Source organism: Cervus canadensis, chromosome 17, assembly GCF_019320065.1.
Source record: "Cervus canadensis isolate Bull #8, Minnesota chromosome 17, ASM1932006v1, whole genome shotgun sequence".
Taxonomy (NCBI): domain Eukaryota; kingdom Metazoa; phylum Chordata; class Mammalia; order Artiodactyla; family Cervidae; genus Cervus; species Cervus canadensis.
Window position 1 is genome coordinate 61,881,374 of NC_057402.1, and position 19,365 is coordinate 61,900,738.

Genomic DNA, 19,365 nt, shown 5'->3' on the forward strand with positions numbered 1-19,365 from the left:
TAGGTTCTCGGAAACCCAGAGGCACTGAGGATGGCCCAGGTCTCCTGTCTCTACGGCTGACTGTAGCCTAGGCCAGGTGGTCCAGAAGAACATGGTTCTGCTCCCTTCCCTATCAGCCCAACGGAACAGGTGACGGAGAACCAGAAACCTGTGCACCCACCTCCTTATCTCACCTTTTTTATAATAGGTACCGCCAAGAAGCAGGTGACGATGGCCGGGGTGTCCAAAGCCCGCTGGGGTGTGTTCAGTGGACACATGCCCTTGAGGCTGTAGATGTAGATCTTCTGGTCCTGCAGAGGAGACGGTCAGCATGAGAGCTGGCTACAACAGGCCTGCCAGCTCCTGGGGTACACTTGGCCTCAGGAGGCCCTTCACCCCTTGGGAAATAACATTTATTGAGGCATTCTGGTTGGCTGGTTTCATACTTCTGTTCTTTCTAGAAACTCTGAAAACTACAGAACAGTCTAAAGAAAAACATAAAATCGTCCACAATCCAACATTCAGAGAAAGCCACCTTTGAGATCTGGGGCCCAGACTTCCAGTTTTCTACGTGTATTGGTGTGTGTCTGCATTCCCAACAGTGAGACCACACTGCTATGCTGTTTCCACACTTTTCTTCTCCCAGGACGACGAGTGTGGGCAGAGGCTCTCTCCTCCCTGGTCTGTTAGGGAGTGAGGCATGTCCATCACTTGAGTGCACCAGAATTTGACTTATATGCTGTCAGATGTTTATTCTGTTCATTTTCATTACTATGAGTTGCACTGGAATGAGCATTCTTACACTCCTGTCTTGTCTGAGTGTTCCTGTGTTTGCCTGTCTTGGTTTTTTCCTGAGAGCAAATTCTTAAAACTGAAATTACTAAGGCTTACAAGGCATGAATACTGTTGAGATTTCTGATGCATATTTGAACTATACTTGCCATCTGGAAAGGCTGCACCAATTCATACTCTCCTGCCCAGTAGCTTCAGATCATGTGTTTTTGTGGCATTCCTCTCTGGAGTTCTCAAAAGACAGTTCCCTGTGCCTTCTGCTGACCTCTTTACATGAAAGCAAGAGGCTTCAGAGCTGAGTGGATTTGCTGTTAGGCAGGCGGTGTTATAAGAAACCCGGTCACTTCACCAGCCTACCAGGGTGAATCCCTCTTGCTGGGATTTTGCACTTGACACATCAAAGCTACATCCCAGCCACCAGTCAGGAACTAGGCGGGTGAGCCAGCCGCCTGTTCACAGCCCTGTAAGTGTGTCAAGTTCCAAACGTTCCTGGGTGTCCTGCCTGTTTCGTTGCTAAACCTGACCCCCCAGGGGCGGGAGTTTCCCACCTGGATCAGAGCCCTACAGGGGTGTGGTTACCTCGGTGGCCGTCCACAGCGAGTTCTGGATCTTGAGTTGGCAGCTCAGCTTCATCCCCGCACAGCTCATGTGCTGCACTTCCAGAAGGCCCTTCTCCGTGTTCACCACCGTGTAGTTCCTACAAGCGGCAACAGCGACGCAGTCAGCGCGGGCCTCCCTCCCGAGGGCAGGCCTGGAGCAGCCTTGGAGGAGAGCATCAGCTGTGGGTCTGGCCTACCCCTTCCAGCCCAGCGTCCAATTCTGCATGTTCTGAGGGGCTCAAGGCTGCGGCAGAGCCTGGTTCTACCTGCCTGGTGGTGGGGGAATGACTCTCCTCTCTCTGTGATCTTTGACGGCTCAAATAGTTGCATGAAGGGACACCAGGAGGTCGTACATAAACCACAGTCACTCCCTGCCTCCTCCCTGGGCATGTCCTCTCCCCGCCCCCAGCAGAATACATCAGGTCCACTAGAGACACGATGAGTGAGCCATAGAGTAGACGGGGCAGGCAGCGGCAGGGGGGGGCCTTGAAAAAGCATAAGTGCCCTGAGGACTCACAAGCTGCTGTTTACGAGGGTAGCCTTTCTCTCACCCGCCCACCCCTATGTCTCCCCTCATTGCCGTCTGTCCCCCCACCACTGTTGACGAACACCCCATGTGTTCACTGCTGCAGGAGAGCCTGCAGCTGGGGCAGGGGTGGGTTATTCACCCAGGCCCTGCAGATCCATCCTGCAGTCCAAGGGAGTAAGTCAAGGGAGTGGCTAGCAGTTCTCAATGTAAAACTTTTCTGCCATCAAATTTTGGAAACCCTTGCCACAGTTGATTGATAACGTGTATTTGTAGATGATAGAGTTGAGTGAAAAATCAGCAAATGAAAACTTTCTTCAAAGTTATATTCCATCCCTCTTTTTCTGCAGTCTTTTTTCCTATGAACTGAAAAGATAAAACTAGGATACTATAAATAACTTTACATTTAACTTGGAAAAAATTTAAAATATAGAGAAACCTACAGGATAACACTCCCCTATTCCCTCCAACAAGAATTTTATGTGTATCCTGTTTTCTGCACGTACCCACTTCTTTCTTATCCCCTTTGTTGTTCAATTGCTAATTGACGTCTCTTTGCGACCCCATGGACTGCAGCACACCAGGCCTCCCTGTCCTACACCGGCTCCCAGCATCTGCTCAGGCTCATGTCCACTGAGTCGGTGCCCTTCTCCTCCCTAATTCAGGATGGTCTCATTTTCCCCTCCACTCTTGCTTTCCAGGATCACTGCCCTTTGTGCTCTGGCTTTAGTGAGCTTGCCCCTTCTTTAGGTTGGTGGTGAGTTTTTAAAGCCTTCCCACATCATAGGGGCATTTCCCTTCGCACTGGAGATGAGCTTTTACCGCTTTGGGCAGTGTTGTCTCCAAAACTGTGGGTGAGTCTGTAAGACTGAGACGGTAAAGAAAGCACCGTCGTGGGGCAGCGGGGACGGGGGAGGTGGGGCAGAGCTGATCCAGAAGCCGTGCCAAGCAAAGCACCCCTGGGAAAGGCTCCTAGGTGTGCAAATTCTGGGTCAAAGGGCATGAGTATCTCAAAGCCATTTAAGACATACCGACAAATTGTTTTTCAGACAGACGTGCAAATTTACATGCTCACCAGTAAGGTATGACCAACCTTCAGCAGTTTCCATTATTATGTGTGAAAACAAAGTTTGCCAATAGGATAAGAAAAAGGAATCTTGCAGATTGAATTTATATTTCTTGATTATTAGAAAGTTCAAATGTTAAAAAATATTCCTTGCCTATTTTATGACTGAGATTTTAGTATTTTTTCCCACCCATGTGTAAAAGTCTCTGAAATAAAGATAACAGTTTCTAATTTTCTCTATTTGTTTAAAAGATTTTTGAGAGTCTGCTGAGAAAATAAATATTGATGGGAAAATGGGATTTGTTTTTATATTTATATATCTGATGAGCATTTCATTTTATGTATACCTTTATATCCTTTAACAGTAAGAGGGCTTTATTTTCATGATAGACAGTATGCCTGCATTTCCTGGTCTTCTGAGAGTGTGACATTCCCTAAAAGCACTTGTGACGTCAGGATGCTGTCTGTGCCCATGAGGGAGTTTGAAAACTAAGTGTGTGCTAAGTCACTTTAGTTGTGTCTGACTCTTTGCGACCCTCCGGACTGTAGCCTGCCAGGCTCCTCTGTCCATGGGATTTCCCAGGCAATAATACTGGAGTGGGTTGGCATTTTCTTCTCCATGGGATCTTCCAGACCCAGGGATCGAACCTGTGTCTTTTATGTCTCCTGCTATGTGCTGTCATTCAAACCAGAGGGCCCAGCCCCTCCCTCTCAACTCCTCCCCCCTTTCTTCTTTTGCAGAGTGCATACCATAGCCCATGAGCTCATCACCCAGCTTCAGTAACTATCACTCTATGGCCATGTCAGTTCATCTCTGCCCCCATCCATTTTTTTTCTCTCCCCAGATTCTTATGAAGCAAGTCCCCAGAATCATCTTTTTATCTAACTTTTATCTGTATTTATCTCTAAAAAATTATTAGGAAAAAAAATAGAAACCTAACCACAGTGCATGACCACACCTAAAAAGAGATGCTAATTCCTTAATGTCATGAATGGCCAGTGTTCCATCTTCCCTAATTCTCTCATCATTGCTTTCACAGTTTACTTGACCACATTTCCACTGATTTTTATGTCTCCAAGTCTTTTGATAGGCTTCCCTTCCCTTTCTTGTTCTCTCTGAGCAGGTCATGTGCTAAAGACACGGGCGGAGCCCTGTGGAATTCCTGCAGCCCATCTTGAGTCTCGATTAGATTTCATCTGATTTCTTGGGCTAGAATACACCCTCATTAGGGTGTGTGCTTCTCTTGGGAGGCACACAATGTCGGGATCTCGATCCCTCTGTGATTGTTACTGATCATTGCCGACGTCCGTTATTTCAATAGGGATTACAAAATACTGCCATTCTAATTCTAGTATTTCTTCTCCATTTATTAGCTTCATTTACCGTAAAAAGAAAAACTTCCTCCTATCATCTCTTTTGCTAACTACCCTGGGGCACAGCTCGAATAGAAAAGGCAGACTAAAACCTTGATTCTTTCCAGATAGACTAGTTTTCAAAATATTAAGTTTGTTCCCTAGGAGCCTCCAATGATGATAAATGAGGAGTTTTTAAAAGTAAAAATCTTTTTAATTACTATTTTTATTAAGTAGCATTAGAAACTTGTGAATTTAAACAATTTGATGTGTCTCAATTTATTGCAGATATTTATTCTTGCTGAGGCTTGTTGCCCTATCTTTGACCCATGGGAATCTCTTCAAGTTGGTTCCTGAGTCTGATCTGTCCTCACCGTCTCTGATGGCATCCTTGTTTTCAGAGTGTCCTATGTTTCAGGCCTACTTCCTCCCCCAAATCTGGAGTCAGTCATTTCTCAGTAAGCTGTGGTTCTCCTGGCCCTTAGAGAGGACCATCTGCATCCTAGGGGGTCTCACTGGCATTTGGTCAGTCACTGTTTCTAGGCCTTTTCAATGGGCAGAGTGAGGAAATATGAGTTCATTATTCTTAAAATACAAATCTATCCAATTTAAATTCAGAACTACAGAAGTTTTATTTAACCTATTTTTTATATTTTACATGATAAATATCACAATTTGCAATGCATGGCATCAATCACTAACTTTACCCTCTAGTTATAAGCAATGCCTTAAAATAGCAACACTACCACCACCATTATAATTACTGACTGTGTGTATATATACACACACACATATATATGTATTTTTAACATGGATATGGATATTTATGTATACACTGTTTACATATATACTTTTCTTTTTTTTAGGGCATGGTTTCTCAGAGCACGTCTTATGTCAGAATGCTCCGTCACAGTGGCATAAAACCTGATGAAAACCTTACAAACAGTGACCTAAGTAAAATGGCAAAGTCCTTCTCATTTATTTCATTGCATCTTAAGCTTTGCTTCATCTAAGCCTTACCAGATTTGCACACCTGCACATATTTGCACTAGGCTTCCTAGAAAACTATTCATGCCATGAAAGGCTCTCCTGCTTCTGAAGATGTCACACTAGCTAGGTGGGAGAGTCCAGGACTGAAGCATCTCACATGGGATGTGCTTTTCTGCAGTCTCTGATGTGATCTTTCCAAATCCCTGGCCTCACTGTCCTTCTCCTTGAATGAATATGAAATCCTCTCCCCCAGACCCTTGTCCTTCCTGCCCCATCACTAAGAAGAGACGCCCCTGGAAGTTGGGTGGGCAGCAGCATGAATCTTTATATTGGGGCACCCTTTCTGCTTGACTGGGGGCCCCTTCCCTCCTCTCTACTCAGCACCTCCACTAGCACATTCCTCTCTTCCTGACCCCCAGTATCATTTACTTTCTCTGCCATCGAGCTGCAAGTAACTCCCACCTTAAAACATAACCCTCCCTTGACCCCTGCCCCTCATGTCCTGGGCAGACACCACATTTTCTCTGCTTCTCTTATTCACAAACCCACATGTGCTTGTCTGTATGCATGTGGACTGCTTTCTCTTTTAAGCAGACTCCATCAGGATTTCAACTCGCCATTTACTAAACATCTCTTGCCATGATCATCCATGACTGCTCCCCACCCATTGCTGCCCCCCACTCTGACAGCAGCAGGTTATGGCAAACCTCGGATGTTACCTGGACTCCTCCTTGCCTTCCCAGAATACCACCATATACTCCTGGCCCTGGGATGAGAAGAAGGACGTCTGCTTCCCGCAGGGCAGTTGGTACATGAAGGTCGCAAAGGTCGGGTCCTTCATCTGGCTCACCACCGCCAGGGCCAGTGGTCGCTGAGGGAGAGAGGCCCACAGGGTCATGAGTGAGGGTCACTTACAACCAAATGGGTGCCTACTCTGTCCTCAAAACTAAGGATCTTAAACCAGGAAGAAGTAGAATCTGCTCATTCAGGACCCAACCAAAACAAGAAGCCAAACCAACTTCAGATACCAGAAATAAACCCTTCCAAGCATCTGGGTCATCGTCGTCCATGGCAACTCAAAACCAGGTGGTCAGGTTAGCATAAGCTCTGATATTCCAACACCTGTGTCCAGGGACACACAGTCATAGAAAGAATTTTTCTCAGACCTCATTTACTCTCAATAACCAAGTCTAATTTGATAAATGAGTTTTAACCCTGAAACCATTGATCTCTTCCAAAATCAACTAGCTTCAAAGTGATAATATGATAATATGACTCCTGCTTCTCATGAGCAAACTTTCTGCCCATTCCTTTAAAAAGAGATATGTACATTTGCACTGCTCTTGCCTGGGGGCTATACTGCTATAAAGGGGTTGGTTTGCTTAACATAAAAGTTGCATAACATAAAAGTTGGGGAGGAAAAGAGACTTCATTTTTCCTGAGCATGACACTCACACAAAGAAAATGAACTTGGTGTGTCAGACTAATACATATCTCTTTGTAAGAGATGAACAGAGAAGGACCTACTTGTTTTAGACCCTCAGTGAAGAGTGGACAGGCAACCACACAGGTGTGCTCTGGAGACCCACCGCCCCCACCAGCTGCGGAGCTGCAAGGCCCCAGACTCTGGGACCCCAGGTACCTTCTCAGGCTTTGTATCCCAGCACTCCATCATTAGTGCCTGCAGTCGATGGAACTGCACTTCCTCTGGCTGACCCAGAACTGGGCGGATGCCCTTGGACAGTTTCTTGGCGATCTGAAGCTGGTGCTGGCCCAGTGCGGGCCGCTGTCCTGACAGCAACTCGTAGAGCACCATCCCATAGGAGAACATGTCTACCTGGGCAGAGAGGCAAGCCAAATCAGACACCCTGCCTGGGCCCAGCAGATCTTGCAAGCTGGCCCTGAGAGAGAGGGAGTGGGGAGACACTTCAGAGAAGGAAAACGTGGGTTCTGCCCAAAGGAAGGCAATCATCAATTCACCAGTCCATCCACCTCTCCCCACCTGTCCAGGCATTCCACCAACCATCTGACCTTCCGTGATTCTGTCCCCTAATCCATCTATCTTCCAGTCCTTTTTTCCCTTCCTTCCTCCCTGCCACCTTTCTATGCATCCATCTATCTACTCACACACATGATCACTTGCTCTTCTGCACATTTATCTGTCCGTCTGTCCAATGTATCCATATATGCAGCCCTTTGACTGTCCTGCCCATTTACCCATCCATCTTTCCAAACTTCCTTCCATCTATCTACTAAACACATAATGAAAACCTGGTGTCAAGCACTGCATAAGGGTTTGAAGGATGCCAAGGTACTTTCCCTTTATCAAAACAAGACAGGAAAATGCAAACCCTTGGTTTAACATGCTTGATAGTAGGAGTACATGCAAATCACAAAAAAGGGGAAAGTCTCCCAGATCACAGCATCTTGATTCATTTAAATGCCATGAAAAATCCCCCAAAGGAGAGAGTGACACAGGTCTTCATAAAGGTCAAGAAGTAACCTTATAGCAGGAGAATCGCTAAGATAGACCTGAGCATTTTCAATGTGAAGGTTCTGTTATAAATTTAGTTATGAGGTGCTTTGCCGCCTGCTACTCAGAAGCTTATTTTTGTCACTCTGATTTGCCTTTTCTATCTTGGTTAATAGCCATGGTGCTGAGTTAACATGCTTGGGTCATTCGTGAAGCCATCACTCAATGACTCATCTGCAGGTCACCAAATAATGAGAAATTATAGACAAGAGGAGTTTCACTGCTGGATGACTAATTAGCCAGGGCCAGCCCTAGATGCAAGGTGAGCACTGCAAGAGAGTTTGAAGTTGTCCTTTACCTGCACCTACCAAACAGTCCTCAGGGAAGAAGGCCTTGTCCCCGTCAAGGCTGGCCATGCGGCCGTCTAGGAGGCCGTGCTGGACCTGCCGGAATCACTCTCTCCTCTTGGCTTTAGTGACGCTGCCTTTTGATTTGACCAGGAGCCTTTAGCATCCTTATCTGTCTGTCCCTCACAAGCCACTGTGAGGCTGGTCCTCTGTCCCCCTTTTGCATATCTGGCTGGCAGAACTGGGACCCATATCTGGGCGCGTCTCTGTCTTAGACTTTTTGTCCGCTGTGCACAGCCTCTACTGTGTTTCTGAGCTGAGGTTTGGGAATTCTGGGGTTTGGTCACTGTTCTGCAGCTAAGGAGAAGTCACCCTTGATGTTTCTAGGTAGACACAGGCCTCTGTGCCCTTCTGGTTCATTCCAGGGCCTCCCGGTCGAGCATGGGAGAGGAGAGATGTGTGCCTGAGGGTGTGTAGAGCCCAGAGCTGCAGATGCCCCGGGACCAGGCCATCCTGGGTCAGGGGACTGCCGCGGGCTGGCCTGTACCTTCTCGTCATACACGATGCGAGGCCGGATCTCCGGGGCCTGGTAGCCAGGAGTGCCCTCCACACCGAGGGCGCCCTCGTGGAACGATTGCCGGGAGATGCCGTAGTCGGACAGCTTGATGTTGATGTGCTCCTTGATGTCCAGAGACCAGACCAGGATGTTGTCGGACTTTAAGTCACAGAAGATGATGTTTTTCTTGTGCAGGTAGGCCAGGCCAGAGGCTATCTGGTAGGCTATTTTTTGGGTGAGCATGTGTCCCAGGGGCATAAAGGAGGAATCTTGGCAAAGAAAAAATATCAAACTATTATCATAACAACCCTTCTTTTCTTACCTCTGTCTTCCCCAATATTTTATATTGGGGATATATATGGATGGATATATCCATCCATATATATAATCCATATATATCCATTGGGGATATATATGGATGGATATATATGGATATATATGGATTATAATGGATGCATTCTCATTGTTCTCCAGGCTGGGTGCCAGAAGAGACACAGGACGACTTTCTTAAGATGATTTAGGTTAGAAATGTTTGTTGTGAGTGCTTCATTCACAGTATCTCATGCCTGCAGTGGTTGGTGTTTTCACTAAAAGAAGCCAGGATTCAAAATTCCTACAGTTCACCTCATGCCAAAATTGCTATAATGTCAAGGAGTGAGTTGCAGGTATAAGAACTCCATTAAAAAAAATCTCCATTGAGGGAGAAATAATTAACTTTAATTGCATTTATTCTTCCTGAGTTAAAAGACAGCTATCTCTTTCCCTCTGTCAACTCTTTGGCATTTAGTTACCCATTTCTTAGGGTAAGTGTTCGAAAGTTTTGCTAAGAAAACAATGTAGGATAAAACTGACTGCAGGGCCTCAGATGTTTAACCATGGTGGATGGACACGGTGCCCTGTGGACAGAGAGAGACTTGAGTGGCCGCTGGCTTCCCAGGCTCTGCCGCTTGGGGCTGCCTCTTTTGATGGTCTTGCTGCCCTCCAAGGGGGGCTGTTACTTCCTTTTAAGGATGAGTAAATGAAGCAACTTGCCAGATTATGGCAGAGAACCTGCACTCAGAACACAGTTCTGTCTGGCTCTAAACAGAGAGCTCCTCCAGCCGTGACAACGCCACTGCCCGGCACTTAGGCCTGGAGAAGCTCTCCTGTTTCCACCGGGCATGGCACATGAGGCTCCGGCAGCTGTGCCCGGCCCCGGCTGGCTCCCTGGGCCCTGTGCTGCCCGCCACGGGCCCTCGGGCCTCCCAGGGGCTGGACCGGGCTGGGCCCCAGGCAGCCCTCCGTGGAAGATTCTAGGTGCAGCGCATACCTCTGGCATTCTCGGACAGCACGGTGTTGAGGCTGCCCAGTGGGGCGAGCTCCAGTGCGAAGCAGAGCGGGTGGACGCTGATGCCGATGAGGGACACGATGCAGGGGTGCTGCAGGGCGTGCAGCATGCTGGCCTCCTGCCGGAACTCCGAGAAGTTCCTCATGGCGTCGGTGGCCCGCAGGTGCCTCAGCATGGTATCTGCGGGGAGAGCTCGGCCGTCAGCGCTGCCCAGGGTGGGGGCCCCGCCAGGCTTGGAGCCACCTCTCGGGGACTCCTGGGGCTGGTCGGGGCCAGGACTTGCATCTCCGGGGGCTGCAGTATCGTCACCCAGAATTGGGCGCCAAATGGGGGCACTCCTGAGGCATCCGGGCTGGTATCAAGCCCCCTCCTCGGGCGCTATTCTTATCAGGTGCTACACTCGGTGTTCTGGACCCTCTGATGAAGGGCCGCACACCCCCACCCTCATCACCCACTCTCTGCCCATGCCCTAGCCTGCTGTTCACCGCCTAAGGCTCTCAGCCGCATCTCATTCCAAACCTGCAGCCCTGAGTGTCACCTAGAGCCTGGCAAGTAACCAAGCCCCCTCCGCTCATCTGCAAGGATGCTGGGGGCATGGTCACTGCTGCCCACCTTACCCCTGCCAGGGGCCAGGACCGTGGAAGGCAGAGCGGACTACCGCCCTCTTGTCGGCCAGAAGGAAAACCACAGGGTGGTCATGGGCCTGTGACAGGTCATCTCAGGCCAAAGAAGGAGCATCTGGGGCAATGGTGGGCTGTGCTGTAACGTTCTCCCAGTGCCCTCGCAACGCATCCCACATGGAAGGCGTTTGCCTGAGTCCCCCTGAGGGGTCACCCTGAGGTCACTGAACAGTATCCACCCGGTCCTGCTTGTCCTCTTAGGTCCTGATCTGTCCCTCCCCTGTTCAGATTTTAAAATCAGGAATCACTGGACATGGAAGTTAAAACAGCAAAAAGAAAATCTTGGCAGTTAAAATGGATCAATTGTGCCAGATGGATGTGTGTGCCAGACAAATTTGTTTTTAAGTGTAAAAGTTGTTTTTCACATTGGGCCTTTAAACCATTAATCATGTATTTTTGACTATGGCTGAAGTCTCTGCCCCAGTTTAGTGAACAGCCAGCCTTTCTCTTGACTCCCGATGTTGCCTCTGTCGTGTGCCAGCCTCTCGCGTACATTCAGGCTCTCTCTGTTCCCGACAGGCCCAGCCGTGCCCAGGAGTACCCTGCCCTAATGCCTGGAGCCTGGTAAGTCAGGATGTTTGCCGGGCAAGCCTCTCCTCTTTGTCTTCCATCGTGGAGTTTTCCTGGCTGCTCTTGGGTGTTTGTCATTTCACATGCATTTTCTTTTTCTTTCAATTTTAATTTATTTATTTGGCCCTGCTGCATAGCACACAGGATCTTAGTTCCCTGGCTAGGGAGCGAACCCCTGCCCCCTACAGTGGAAACACGAAGTCTTAACCACTGGACCACCAGGGAAGTTCCGACATGAATTTTAGAGTCAGTCAGATTTCTCTGTCTCTCTCTCACACACACACTGCTGGAATTTAGATGAGAACTAAATTGAATGATAGCTATTAATTATTTCTCAGTACTTTGTAGCTTAATGGCCGCCACAGAAGGCATTGTCTAATGGGTCATTGTTGCCAAATTTGATGTTGAGCTCACATCTGGCAGCTTTATCACACTCTTACTGGCTCTGACGCGTGTTACTAGTCTCTTAGGTTTCCATTCTCATCCCATGCCTACAGTTTGTCTCTTCCTTTCTAATCTGTTTCTTCATATTGTTCAATGATTCTAATTTTTCTACCAAGAGTGTAAATTCCTTCTGTGATCATGACGATAACCATGCTAAGCCAGGGGCAATGAGAAATGCAACACCCAGCAGCTGGAAGGTAGAAGGCCTCCACGGGCTCGCCTTCGGTGGGCACGAGGTGGTGGCAGGTGGCTCTGGAGCACCTCTGAGCTGCTACGATGAGTGGGCAAGGGCGGGAGGGGAGGGGGTGAGGGAGAAGCTACCCACGATGGCTCCCCAATCCACACATCTGGAGTGCCCACCATCCTTCCCTTAGTAACTGCGTGGGGGAGGGGCCCCAGGGTGAGGGGTCCACTTGAGGTCTGTGTGCCCAGCATGTGGGCACTGTGCTGGGCATGCAACGGATGGAAATTTTAAGGATGGCCCACACTCTTGGGGGCTCATGTCAGACGAGAAAGTCACCTCCGAAAGCAATTTCTAGGCCGTGCTCCCCCTGATCCTCAGTCCTCGCCCATGTCTCACCAGGCATAAAGCAGGACCACCCCTGGGGCCCACACTGGCATCACCCCCCTCCTCCACTGCCTGTGTGGCCTCGGGCATCTAAGGTGGTACAGGTTTGGACCAAGGGAAGACATGTCTGGAAAGAAACAACCCAGGGCCCTATTTACCTGCAGGGGCATTTGCAAAGTTCTTGAATTTCTTGATCTGGAATCGCTTCACAGCCACAGGCTGGCCTTGGTACCTGGCCCGGTAGATGACGGTGCCACTCCCACCTTGGCCCAGGACGGCACTCTCATCCTCGCTGTGCTCCAGCTTGCTGTTCTCCAAGAAGAGCCTGCCAGGAACACCGTGTGTGTGCCGGGGGGTCAGAACAGACCTCCCTCCTGCCCCATGTTTCCCCAAAGACGCCCGCTAAAGCTAGAGGTGGGTCCTGGCCTGGGCGGGTGCAAGAATGTGCTTGGCTAACAGTTCCCACTGAGCAAAGTCAGGGTTCAAAGCCACCTGGTGGGGGGCTCAGACAGATCTGGGATAAATCCCAGCTCTGGGTAGGTCACTTAGCTTCAACAAGCCTTGGTCTCCTCTGGAAAGTGGATTCATAACAGGAATGGTCTCAGAGGTGGGAATGCTGACTGGTATAGGATGGAGCTTCCAAAGGTGTTGCACACAGAAAAAGAATTCCTGTGGACATTTTTGTCCAGAAGACTCTATGCTTTAAGAGTTAGTATCTATTGGAAATTGCATTTATTTATTGCTAGGTTAGTTGTCTCATTTCTTATTATTAAGCTGGTAATTATACAAATGGCCATGTAGAGCTTCTGGTCAGTGTGGCTAGTGTCCCGACAACTGATAGCTAGGATTTCACCCAAAGGCAGGGATTTTAGACCTTCCCACCTGTTTGTATGTTATAATCCTAGGTCAAAAGAAGACTTCTGTTGGAAGTACTGCAGTTCACTCCTGGGAGGGAGGGAAGGCAGATGGGGGGAGGGAGGAAGGGAGGGTGGCGGGCGAGCACCCCAATGTCCTCCCATCTCAGGGTCCCCCCAGCCCTGCGGAGGTCCCCAGTTCTTTCTCCTTAGCTTCCTCTGCCAGGTGCCTCCACCGGAGCTCTCCTGACCAAACAGACCGACCCCTTCTGCCCCCCATCACCACACAGTCTTGCCCACGCCTTCCAGGAAGAGACTGTGCAACAGCTGAGTCTCTGCACAGCCCAACCACATCACACTCCAGGCAGATGCAACTGTACCCATGGTGGACCTTGGTGATGCAGCTGAAGAGGAACTGGGCTCTTCTCCAAATGCCCATCCCAAAACCACCTGCTCAGGAAGTGTGGTCCTTGGGAGCCTCCTGAGACGGGGATCAGTGGGAATACTGGACACCCCTCAGGGCCTTCCGTCAGGACTCCTGTCCGTCAGGACAGGTCTCTGCGGAGCCAGACTCTCCCTGCCTGCATCTGCCCAAATGCCCAGCTGGGGGCTGTGATGCTGTGAGGTCCTGGTGGGACATCAGCCGAAGTTTCCAGAGAGTCTCTGCTGGATTGTGAACCCTGTGCAGATTCTTGGGTTTTTCAACTCCTAACCAAGTACTTTGGTTTAAGAACCATGCTACAGCTTGTAATTAGATCCAAACCAACAGGAACAACCAACCTGGCTTTCTAGATTCCATACAGTAGATTCCAGAGCCCAGATTCAGTAGGGGCATAAAATATAAAAAAGGTTCAGCAAATAAATGAAAATGCTAAAATTTGGGGCTGCTTAATTGGGCATCCCATCATGAAATGTGATTCATATGTATATAAAACTCTGTATGTGGTCTCCAGGAAGTGATGACCCTTATGTTAAAGATCTAGGAATAAAGGGAAGTTATTTCACAGAAGAGTAGTATTTAATTTTCATTTCCACCAATGAGGTAACTGGGGAATAGGAAAAAGAACCATAGGGGAAATTTCTCCAATGTAGGAAGTGATTTCTTAGTTTAATAGACTCATCCAGAAGCCTGTTTTAGAGTCACAATTCTGCAGTATCAGAGTACTCTACATCCATTTTCTTGGGTCAGGGAAACAATTTGGAAAAAATGGTGATATAAATATTCTCACACCCCCAAGTTTAATTTTCTTTAAAGAAATCAGATACAGGAATTCTTTGAATAAGAAAACAACTCCAAAACACTGCTAACCACCAAGGTCAAATTGTATCCAGGGAGACCAAATCATGGCTTCTGGTTTCCACAACTACTTGGATTCTGTGATGGCTTCCTATAGGATGGACCACAAAGTGTTTTTTCTTTTCTCCAACATTATCTCCCCAGTTTTTATCTTAGATTAGTATAGGTAGACTCATCTTTAGGGACAGATTCAGGGGATCTAAATGCTTAGCACCAGAGCAGCAGTAAAGAGTCATCATTTACCAAGAAAGGAAAAGGAGGTGGTAGGTCTGGGAGCGCTTCCTTCTTGGACATCCGTGGATGTTTGTCTTCTATTCCTTGATCTGGCGGCAAAGTAGGAGTCGGAGAGGAGGGGCCAGCTCAACAAGAAAGAGTGCCAGCTAACGTGAGGGTGAGAGGGGGTGGGGCCCCTAAGGTGACTTTGCCCTCCAAGTGGTCTGCCTGCTGGCTGGGCCTGTGTGCCTCACAAACAGAGAGTGACAGCCTGGCTCCCTTTAGGCAGCCTAGGCCAGGAACCTAGACGTCACCCGGGGCTGCATGGGAAGCAGTAGGTCTGCGCGTCAGCATCGAGGCCTACCTGGCCGGGAAGTCGGTCATGAACAGCTCGGGGACCAGCTCCTGGAGAGGCACTGGGAGGTCAGGGTGCCTGGGGCAGGAGATGAAGTCCCGCTCGATGGCTGTCAGCACGCAGTCTTCCATGTCGAAGTACTGCACGTCCTCTGACCTCTCACTGGGGTTGCTGTGCTGAGCCCAGGAGGCCTCGCAGACTGGGCAGGGCACATACTGCTCCATCAGTGGGGTCCCGTCACTTTCCGTGGCTGTCAGGGCTAAACGGGGACAGGGAGGGCATCAGCTCAGTCAGCTCACTTGAAAGCAGCTGCCGGCAGGCCCTGAGCAGCACCTGCACCCCCTGGCTGGGTGGGTCTTTTGCAAGAAGGGGTTCTGCCTACCCTGGCCTGAACCCCCAGGAGAGGCTGAAATGTGACTGTCACACTCTGGTTCCTTTCTGGAGGGCACTATCCTCAATCCTAAAAGACACTCGCAAGGAGGGGCCAGCGATGCACTGGACAGTCGCCAAGGGGTGCAGACCCTGAGCTAGCTGGGCGAGGAGGTGCTGAGAGTTTGGGGATCCCTGTGCAGGACGCTGCAGGCCGGGTCTGAGCTACGCCACACTCAAATGACCAAGCCACAATCAGCAAGGAGCTGTTCTTAAAATTACCTTCTCTTAGGCCCCTTTCTATGCCTTTTCTCCTTGTAGGTCACCGTTCTCGTCAACATGCAAAGGACACCAGACCCTGGCGTCCAGAGCATGCCCAGCCCTGTCTCTTGTTTGCTGTGATGCTCTCCTGGATAGCCAGCTCAGGCCGCCAGAGGGCTGGACCGGCAGGCCAGAGGGGGTGCTCAGACCTGCTCTCTGCTCTCTTGGTCTCTAGCCTTGCAGCGCTCACAGGGAAGAAGTGGCCTGGTTTTGCTCAAACGGCCTCCTCCGTGCGGGATACCCCGCAGTGGGTTTGTCTCCAGTTCAGTAACAAAACAAACAGAGGACCTCAATGGCTCTACTTCAAAAAGTATTTTCTTTGGGTGGACTGTCAGTGAAGAAGCTGATCAAAGGGGCTGGAAAGGGCTCCGTGGGTGGCTGATCACTGCTGGGACTTGGGGGTTTGGGGTAGGCATGGAAGGAGAATGGGGGCTCTTGGCAGCTGTTTGTGGTGGCTTCCCTCCCACCCCTGCGCAAGGGCAGTTTCAGGCTCCCCTCTGGATTTCAGCAGCTTTGTCCTCACCATGTAAACAAGACCATGTGAGGCTCCTATCGACGGTCCTCCCAGACCACATGCAGTACCTGGGGCATTCTTCCTATAGGCTGCGGTGCCAGGGCCCAAGTACCTCCCCTCCAGGTCCACATCTCCCCCAGGGCACCTTCGCCTATGCCTGCAGCTGGACCCCCAGGGCTCAGGACTCCACCAGAGAGCTGCTAGGATCCTCCGGTTTCCTTGGGCTGAATCCCAGTGGGATTTCTGTTCTTCAAATGAGCCCCAGCCCAGTTTATAAAGAAATACTACCATGAGCCAAGGCCTGGTTCAAGAATGCTTTCTTACCGGGAAACCACTGATCAATCAAGGAGTTGACATGGTCTGTGATAAAAGCCATTGCCGAGAAGTCCCTTATTTCTGATTGGCACATGATTTTTATTCCTCCACTTTTTTTCTTTTTCCAGTTCACATCCGAGGATTCCACACTGCAACCCAGAAACCAAAAGAGGTCCATTGCAATTGGCTGTGAAGGGCCCTGGGGTAAGCTCTCCGCCTCCAGCCTGAGGGCACAGCTCCCAGGAGACCGCTCCCCAGGGGGAGGTCCTGAGTCCCTGCACTTGTGTGCATGGCCCTGCCTCGTCCCCCAGCTGCCCCCAAATGGGGAGGTGGACACAAGGACCTTGCCACAAGGGGTGCTCAGGCTTAGATGTGACCCTGGGAAAGGGCTTCCCATCTGAGCCACAGGGCTTTTGTCCACCAAGTGATGACTGTGCGCTTTAAGTGGGAGCCTTACCTGAAAGCCCCAGGCACCAAGCGTGGCCCAAATCCCAAATCAAGCCCTCACAATAGTCACTCTCCCCTCTCCCCTCTCTTCTCACAGAGCTGAAAAATATTTGGAAAAACTCACTTAAAGTATGAAATAATCTTGCGTATACTAAATTAAACCGAATAAAAATCAGTTATTAACCTGCTGAGCTGACTTTTTCTCTCCCTCTGTCTCTTCCCCACCACCAAAATAAAAAGAGAGAGAATAGGAAAAATGTACTGTTAGGTATCACGGGATATGGTCTGGGGACAGTGTCTCCCCCGGGGCGCCCTCTTAGGATGGGGGGGGTGCGCTGGACAGCTAGGGACAGTGTCTGCCCCTGGGGCGCCCGCTCTTGCATGAGGCAGGGGTGCACTGGATGGCTGGGGACAGTGTCTGCCCCTGGGGCGCCCGCTCTTGCATGAGGCAGGGGTGCGCTGGACAGCTAGGGACAGTGTCTGCCCCTGGGGCGCCCGCTCTTGCATGAGGCAGGGGTGCGCTGGACGGCTGGGGACAGTGTCTGCCCCTGGGGCGCCCGCTCTTGCATGAGGCAGGGGTGCGCTGGACGGCTGGGGACAGTGTCTGCCCCTGGGGCGCCTGCTCTTGCACGAGGCGGGGTTGCGCGGGACAGCTGCGAGGCTCCTGAGGACTCCCCTCAGTGACTGGGGTGCTGGGTGCTCCAACCCTGAGCTCTGCCCTCCCGCTGGGCTCGGTCCCCTCACCCTCCCTGGCCTTTGCTGTTCTGTCAGGAGAGAGGGGGAGGCGTGAGGAGATGGGGACCCTCTCAGACGTTTGCTAGGGGGCTTTCCTACTTCCAGCAAGCTTCCATGATGCACTGCCCTTGGGAACGGAGCTCTGCACACCAAGCGGACAGGCGTCCAGTGGCAGCTCCCCCGGGAGGCTGTTTCCAGCGCGCCATGGAGGCCCCAGTCTGGTGAGCCCCTCATGCACCTACCTGAGGTAGCCCCCATCAAAAGTGACCAGGAGCCCCTCCTGCCAATAGATGGTCTGGTTCCTTTTCACTCTGAATGTGCTGCAACGATTTCTCTGGTTTCCTGTAAAACTATAAATGGTGACTTTCCTGTGCCTGCTCTTAGTGTTCTTCCTGTTTTCAAACAGCTGAAAGACAGAGAAAAGACCCTGCTTGAGTATTCTGGGCTCCGTGCTGGTCCTGGGCAGAGCTGTGAGAAGGCCGGCCTGGCCCCATCTGGACAAAGGACACTGCCTGTCTTCCCACCCTCCGCCCTCCGCACCCTCATGTTGCTGCCAAACGAAATGCTGCCTCATCTGAAGGAGTCTCCAGGATACTCTGGGAACACATTTTCCCTAAAACACCGAAAACAGGCTTTTCTTTTCCCTCCCTGATTTTACAAGCAAAAAGTTACCTTAGAAAATGTGGAAATTACAGAGAAACATGAGAGAAAATAAAATACCAGTTTAACACACAGGTCATGAAAATTTTGGTGTATCTTATTCTAGGTTTTTTCCTATCTACCTGTAATGTTTATAAAACAGCTGAGGCCATATTTTGTAACTTTGCATTTCTAAATTTCTAATTGTGTGTACTTTGAAAACCTTTGCTTTTCCTGTCTCAATAGAAACTCATAAAATTCATTTTTCTAAATCTCAATATTTTATTAAGTAATTTGTTGAGTCATTCTCTTCTTTGGACTTTTAGATTGGTTCCAGTCTTTTGCTCTTCTGGATAAGCCAAATGAACATAAAAAAAGCACAGAGCTTTCTCTCATTTCAAATGACTGCTATAGTTCAGATTTATAGCGGTAGGATTACTGGGTCAAAGGGCTTGAACGTCTTCAGGCTCTGGATTCCCAGTGACGAATCGCTTCCTGGGTGACTAAGTTGTACGTCCACTCACCATGACGTGAGAACTTCCCTGATTGTGGGGTTGGCTGTCAGCTCTCTGCTAATTTGATAGGTGAAAAGTAGTATATTATTCATACTGGAATCTGCATACCTTTGATTACTTCTGAGACTGAATTCCAGCAGAGCTTCTCTTCCTAATTCTGAGTGGGGGATGCTGCTGTGAAGGGCGCCCACCCGGCCAGCCACCGAGCCCCTTTGGGAGCTCAGGCCTCACACGACGCCATGCTCGGGGTGACCTCCCACTTAGAACACGGCAGGAAGCAGAGTTCAAAGGAGGGAGAGTGACCGAGTGGGAACACTGGGAGAGCCGGCCCTGCGCCCACTCCTTCCGTCTGTCAGTACACCCAACTGGGTTGCTAACAAGCCTCCTTCCTGCTGACACAAGCTGTGAGAGGTTTTGGTACTTTCAGGCTCTTGCATTTACTTTTGAACATTTCAGTAAAATGGGAAGATCAAAGAATATCTCTGTTTAATAGGCAGGAAGTTTAATTCCATAAGGGCCTT

At 49.8% G+C, this 19,365-nt stretch overlaps 1 protein-coding gene and 1 long non-coding RNA gene across 6 annotated transcripts in view; one reads left to right on the forward strand and one right to left on the reverse strand.

Annotated features, from left to right (window-relative positions):
- The window catches only part of LRRK1 (leucine rich repeat kinase 1), a 150,174-nt gene that overhangs the window by 7,345 nt on the left and 123,464 nt on the right, over nucleotides 1-19,365 (reverse strand). For all 5 annotated transcript variants that reach the window (XM_043489447.1, XM_043489444.1, XM_043489446.1 and 2 more), the window contains 10 exons: nucleotides 17,933-18,096; nucleotides 16,518-16,657; nucleotides 14,999-15,248; nucleotides 12,429-12,595; nucleotides 9,991-10,188; nucleotides 8,673-8,950; nucleotides 6,948-7,142; nucleotides 6,025-6,176; nucleotides 1,351-1,468; nucleotides 174-290 (listed from right to left, as the gene is read on the reverse strand). In XM_043489447.1, the coding sequence (XP_043345382.1) occupies nucleotides 174-290; nucleotides 1,351-1,468; nucleotides 6,025-6,176; nucleotides 6,948-7,142; nucleotides 8,673-8,950; nucleotides 9,991-10,188; nucleotides 12,429-12,595; nucleotides 14,999-15,248; nucleotides 16,518-16,657; nucleotides 17,933-18,096 (1,779 nt within the window). The remainder of the gene's footprint in view (nucleotides 1-173; nucleotides 291-1,350; nucleotides 1,469-6,024; nucleotides 6,177-6,947; nucleotides 7,143-8,672; nucleotides 8,951-9,990; nucleotides 10,189-12,428; nucleotides 12,596-14,998; nucleotides 15,249-16,517; nucleotides 16,658-17,932; nucleotides 18,097-19,365) is intronic.
- LOC122454819 lies at nucleotides 16,637-18,569 on the forward strand. Its single transcript, XR_006273527.1, has 3 exons — nucleotides 16,637-16,712; nucleotides 17,796-17,911; nucleotides 18,097-18,569. It is a non-coding gene; the product is annotated as an uncharacterized LOC122454819 (long non-coding RNA).